This window comes from Phaethon aethereus, assembly GCF_964289735.1.
Source record: "Phaethon aethereus genome assembly, chromosome: 34".
Taxonomy (NCBI): Eukaryota; Metazoa; Chordata; class Aves; order Phaethontiformes; family Phaethontidae; genus Phaethon; species Phaethon aethereus.
In genome coordinates, this window is record NC_138610.1 from 440288 (window position 1) to 446773 (window position 6486).

General features: G+C 58.8%; 1 protein-coding gene across 1 annotated transcript; it reads left to right on the forward strand.

Annotated features, from left to right (window-relative positions):
• Positions 1 to 1235: 1235 nt before the first annotated feature.
• Positions 1236 to 2183, forward strand: LOC309414897 (olfactory receptor 14J1-like; the record flags this gene model as incomplete). The annotated part of the gene is made up of 1 exon (XM_082012276.1): positions 1236 to 2183. Exon 1 carries the CDS (start codon positions 1254 to 1256, stop codon positions 2181 to 2183), a length of 930 nt encoding a protein of 309 aa, XP_081868402.1. The 5' UTR covers positions 1236 to 1253.
• Between the last annotated feature and the right edge of the window lie 4303 nt (positions 2184 to 6486).

The following is a 6486-nucleotide window of genomic DNA, read 5'->3' on the forward strand; positions in this document are numbered from 1 at the left end:
ACGCTGGGGAGGGGGATGTGGGCACCTCCCTGCCGTCCCTTAGGCACAGACACCTTCCCCTGAGCGACTCCTCCCTGGTCTCCTTTCCCAGCCTAAGCAGAGCCTCTGCCCCCCAGCCCGGGGGTCCCGGCCATGCCCTGCCGCTGCAGCAGCCGCAGCCAGAGAAGGACAAAGCCCCGATTCCCATCGGATTTGCACGTCCCTCCTCCCTTGGTGTTTCACTGCCATCCCCTCCTGCCTGTTCTGCCCGTGTTCTCAGCCTTGGGTTTGCAGGGTCAGAGCGGGGCACGGGGGTCGGGGTGGCAGGGTCAGCTCCTGTTCAGACACCGACCCTTGGGGCCCTGGTGTACAGACGTGTCTGTGCGAGCAAGTCTCCTCTAGACAACGGTGGAACATTCAGCTCCTTCCCCGGGTGTCCTGCTGGGCTGCAGGGTGCCCTCCAGAAGGGCTCAGCTCTCCCACGCTGTCTCTGGGCTACCCGGGATCCCCATGGAGAAGACACCGCGGTGCTACGGCTGTGGAAGTGCTGCTGGGCAGCTGCACAGCTGATCTCTCCATGTCCCCATCTGGGAGGGGAGAGATACAATCCTCCTCAGGCAGCTTGAGAAAAGGCGAGGGGTCTGCCCATCTGCTCGTTGAACCTGGATCCCTCTGCTCCCAGCGGTTTCTCGTTAGGGGAACACCCAAGTGTGATCATCCCCCAGCTCCAGGCTGCCAGCACAGCACAGCTGAGCACAGGGCAGACGGGCAGAGCAGCTCTCCTCTCTCTGCACTACGGCACCGTCCCTTTGCCACTCAGGACCCACAAGATTTCACATGGAGGGCATTGGAAACGTCAGGGATTTCAACCACCCAAAAGCCCTCCTAAATGTGGCAAGAGAAACTAGAACCAAACAGACAGAACCAAATCCCCTCAGCTCTGCTCTGCAGTTGGGCGAATGGAAAATGCCGAGAAGCGGTTTGATATATCACGAGTACGTTTCACTGGAGGTCACCTGCGTCCCTAGTTCCGTCTTGCTGCACAGCAAGAAGGGCTCCTCAGGAGCCCATTGCAGAGCCCGTGCTCACAATGGCCCCCTCAGGCAGCAAAACCAGGAGCTGCAGTGAGGCAGCGGCAGAAAGGTCTTCCTGAAAAGAGAGAGCCTGAACATGGGGATGCAAGGAGACATGGAAGAGGTTTTGCTTGGAGAAGTCTGGCCTAACTCAGCACTGCCTTTTCCTGCTCCACAGATAAGCATCCCAAGGGGAAGCACATGTCCAACGGCAGCTCCATCACCCACTTCCTCCTCCTGGCATTCGCAGAGACGCGGGAGCTGCAGCTCTTGCACTTCGGGCTCTTCCTGGGCATCTACCTGGCTGCCCTCCTGGGCAACGGCCTCGTCATCACCGCCATAGCCTGCGACCACCGCCTCCACACCCCCATGTACTTCTTCCTGCTCAACCTCTCCCTCCTCGACCTGGGCTGCATCTCCACCACTGTCCCCAAAGCCATGGCCAACTCCCTCTGGGACACCAGGGCCATCTCCTACCCAGGGTGTGCTGCACAGGTCTTTCTGTTTGCCTTTTTGATGGCAGCTGAGTATTTTCTTCTCACCGTCATGGCCTACGACCGCTACGTTGCCATCTGCAAACCCCTGCACTATGGGACCCTCCTGGGCGGCAGAGCTTGTGCCCACATGGCAGCAGCTGCCTGGGGCAGTGGGTTTCTCTATGCTATGGGGCACACGGCCAGCACATTTTCACTACCCCTCTGCCAAGGAAATGCTGTGGACCAGTTCTTCTGTGAAATCCCCCAGATCCTCAAGCTCTCCTGCTCAGATGCCTACCTCAGGGAAGTTAGGCTGCTTGTGGTTAGTGCCTGTTTAGTATTTGTCTGTTTTGTTTTCATCGTTGTGTCCTACGTGCAGATCTTCACGGCGGTGCTGAGGATCCCCTCTGAGCAGGGACGGCACAAAGCCTTTTCCACGTGCCTCCCTCACCTGGCCGTGGTCTGTCTCTTTGTCAGCACTGCCACCTTTGCCTACCTGAAGCCCCCCTCCATCTCCTCCCCAGCTCTGGACCTGGTGATGGCAGTTCTGTACTCGGTGGTGCCTCCAGCAGTGAACCCCCTCATCTACAGCATGAGGAACCAGGAGCTCAAGGAGGCCCTCAGGAAACTCACCCAATGGACGCTGTTTCCCTGACAATAGCCCGTCTCCTCTCCACATTTCCCAGAGTTTCTCTTAGGCCAGGAGTCTACTTTTTTTCCCTTGTGATAATCCTCCTTGTAGAAATGTTTCTGGGCTTATGCTCCTTGGATTGAGGTGTGATCCAGTTGTGTCTGACCCTCGCACAACACTGTGTCAGGTGTGGCCTGTCCGATAACAGCTCTTCAATCAAAGGGCATCTCCCAGCTGCAGTGCCTGAAGGCTGGGCTCTTCCTCCAAAGGTGCTGCCAATAAAATGTCTAAGGAACTGGTCTATTAAATGGTCTGTTCTCCCTGTGATGTGAGTTAAGCTCACGGTACCACTGGGTCCCATGGGAGCACAGGTTCTGGTTTTAAAGGCTCTCGGTGCCCAGTGGTAGTGGAGATGGTGCATGGGTCAACAAGTTTCCTAGATTGCACTGGGGAGCTGAGCACCGGACACAGCACTCCAGATGTCACCTCACCAGTGCTGAGTAGAGGGCAAGGGTCACCTCCTTCCACCTGCCAGCAACGCTTTTCCTAATGCAGCCCAGGAAGCTGTTGGCCTTTACCAAGACCATGCAGTGATAGGTTATGCTCAGCTGCTTGTCCTCTGGGAATCAGAGAATCCTTGGGTTGGAAAGGACCTTCTCAGGTCATCTAGTCCAAGGCCCCTGCAATAAGCAGGGACATCTCCAACTAGAGAAGGTTGCTCAGAGCCCCTTCCAACCTGACCATGAATGTTCCCAGGGCTGGGGCATCTGCCAGCTCTCTGGGTAACCTGTGCCTGTCATTCACCACCCTTACTGTGAAAAATGTCTTCCTCTGTCTAGTCTAAATCTACCCTCTTTTAGTTTAAAACTGTTACCCCTTTCTCTGTTGCTAGAGGCCCTGCTAAAAATTCTGTCCCCATCTTTCTTAGAAGCCTACTTAAAGTCCTGAAAGGCTCCAATAAGGTCTTCTGGAGCCTTCTCTTCTCCAGGCTGAACAACCCCAACTCTCTCAGCCTGTCCTCGCAGCAGAGCTGTTCCAGCCCTCTGATCATCTTTGTTGCCTCCTCCTAACCTGCCCCAACAGGTCCATGTCTTTCCTGTGCTGAGGGCTCCAGAGCTGGATGCAGCGCTCCAGCTGGGGTCTCACCAGAGCGGAGCAGAGGGGCAGAATCCCTTCCCTCGACCTGCTGGCCACGCTGCTTTGGATGCAGCCCAGGATACGGTTGGCTTTCCGGGCTACAAGCGCACATTGGCGGCTCATGTCCAGCTTTCTGTCCACCAGTATCCTCAAGTCCTTCTCGGCAGGGATGCTCGCCATCCCTTCATGCCCCAGCCTGTGGTGATACTGGGGGTTGCCCCAGCCAAGGTGCAGGACCCTGCACTTGACCTTGTTGAACCTCATGAGGTTCACATGGGCCCATTTCTCCAGCTTGTCCAGGTCCCTCTGGATGGCATCATGTCCCTCAGGCGTGTCAACTGCACCACTCAGCTTGATGTCCTCTGCAAACTCACTGAGGACACACTGGATCCCACTGTCTATGTCACTGATGAAGATATTAAAGAGTACTGGTGCCAGTATGGACCCCTGAGGGACACCACTCATCACCAATCTCCATCTGGACATTGCGCCATTGACCACTACCCGCTGGATGTGACCATCCAACCAATTCCTCATCCACCCAACAGTCCAACCATGAAATCCATATCTCTCCACTTTAGAGAGAGGGATGTTGTGGGGGACCATGTCAAAGGCCTTACAGAATCCAGATAGATGACATTGGTAGCTCTTCCCTTGGACAGTCCCCACGCCGGAGAAGTAAGGATAGCCCTGCACTAGCCAGATCACACCAGTGTCCCAGCCCCGCCAACACCTCTGTGAAACCCTCCCCTCCTCTGGCACCGGGATAAGGAACTGCAGCCAGACCGACTCCAGGGACACCGGGATCAAGAAAGAAGCAGAAGGATGACAACACCACAGATTTAGCCTCGCTTTGCAAAACAGCCGCCCGCGTGGGCGGGGGGTGCGTGTGTGTCTGTTAAGTAGCAATTGGTCAAATCAGTTTGTACCTGAACACGTGAAAGGTGTAAGAACCGTGCGTGACACCGCATTCGGGGTACCCTAGTCTGAACAGGACAGCTCGCGTGCACGAATGCAACAATTCCTCCTGTAACGCTAGACTGGGCGTCCAGGCTCTCTCCTCAGTGGGCAGGGGCCAGTTGCCAAATTTTTGTGAAAGCTCTCCATCGTGGCCACAGGGTCCTGGCCCCATTCCTTCCCCTTGCACAGGAAATTCACCTCCCCCCAAAAGTCATGGTTGGGTTGGGAAACCGTGGGGGTGGGAAACCATTGGGATAGGAAGCCATCATGGGGCTGAGAAATCATCGCTGGGATGGGAAAGGGTGGTGGGGGTGGGAAACCATCATTAAGGACAGGAAATCATCAGCCAGATGGGAAATAACTGAGAGGGGAAGGTGTTGTGCTATGAAAACCAAACCCTCGCGAGGCTGGCTGAAGCAGGTGCTGGTGGAATGTTCGCCATGGGGACGGAGGCTCTTTGCCCCCAACAAACCCCACACTGACCAACCGCCACGGCAGGTACAGCAGCGGCTCCCGCTCCTCGCGGTGCTCCTGCCCCCCAGGTAACCCCCCGCTGGCTCTGCCCACCGATACCTCACCCCACCACCCCTTTTTGCTTCCCCCAGCACAGAGCTTCCCTCTGCGGCTGCTGATGGCATCGCAAGTGCCCGGCGTGAGCTTCGCCGTTCCAGCCATGCCGCCACCGGTCACTGCCGGCGTGTCACCCTCTGTCCTGGTGTCCTCTGAGCCTGCCCAGCTCCACCATGTCACCTCAGAGCCGGTGCAGGCCGGTGTCTGGCAGGGGGTGCCAGGGCCCCTGGGGGTCCCGGGGCAGCCGGTGCAGCTCCCCGCCATGGGGCAGCCTCCCTGCGGGGTGCAGCTCCCCCCCATGCCTGCTGCCTGTCTCCCTGCCTACGGCTGGGGATGGCAGCTGGGGACGGGAGCGCTGGTGCCCCACCAGCCCGTGGGGCTGGGGCCTGGCACCGTGCTCCAGGGGCAGCTCCTGTACCCCACAGGCTCCTGCCCGCAGCACATTCCTGCCTGTCCAGACCCCCACCACCCCACAGCTCAGCACTGCAGGCAGGGCCCCCCTGTGCTCCACACCCTGCCCGGCAGTGCCCAGCAGCTGTCGGAGGCCTCCAGCAAAGACGGGGCAGCCACTGAGGACAGTGACCCTGCCGCCAGCCCCCACCAGACCACCCTGGCTCTGCTGACCAGCAGAACCACGACAAAGCCAAAAGGTGAGTTTTGGGGACTGGCAGAGCCTGCAGGTGGGTGGCCAAGCGGAGGAAAGCTTGCACCACCCCGGGTTTGGCTTGGCTTTTTCAGCAGTGGTAACCACCCCAGCGGCCCCAGGGATGCCCACGCATCGGCTTGCTCAGGGGGCAGCCGTATTCGCTGAGGCCTTTCCTGGGCAGGCAGAGGAAGCCAGCATCAACCAGATGCTCACCTGGCTCGACACCGTCCCCAACAGCCTCGACAGCCCCAGCTTTACCGCCTTCCTCTCTGAGCTCCCTGACCTCTCTGAGTACGTGGCAGAGGGCGGCTGCCCCAAGGAGCAAGCGGCAGCGGCAGGGCTGGGAAACAGCGACGACGTGTTCCCGGATGTCCCTGACTTGACTGACCTCCTCAGTGAGCTCCCCGACATCTTGGAGTATGTTGCAGAGGGTGGCTGCCCCAGGAGCCACTGCTGGTGGTGGGGTGGGGGGACAGCTAGAACACTGTCCCTGATGTCCTTGATTTCCCCAACAGCCTTTGCAGCACCGCAGCCTTCAACCAAGTTCCCAGCTTCTTGGAGGACAGGGCAGAGGGCAACTACCTTGAGGACCACCTGGTGGCGGCAACGCTGGGGGACACCAATCCCTCCTGGGGGGTCGCAGCCTACCCTTTGCAGGACCCCAAGGGGAAGCAGTGTGAGGTGGCAGAAGACCTCCCCACCGGGCAGCCAGTGAGACCCGTGGAGACTTCCGAGGAGAGCTCTGCAGGCAGTTCTGCGCAGAGTCCTCCAGAGACCGCAGAGGAGACTTCAGAGAACAGGCCTGGGGAGAGTCCCAACAAGGATCCCCTGAAGGGTCCTCCGGAGAGTCCCCTGCTGAGCCCCCTGCAGATCCCACTGCCCAGAGCCCTGGCAGGGTTCCCGGCTGCCCCCCAGCATCATCCGCCCCAGACGGGCCAACTGGTGGAGGGGGCATTGCAGATGCAGCCCCGGGTGTGTTCAAGCTCCTTGCTGCTGCCCCCAGGCACCATCTCC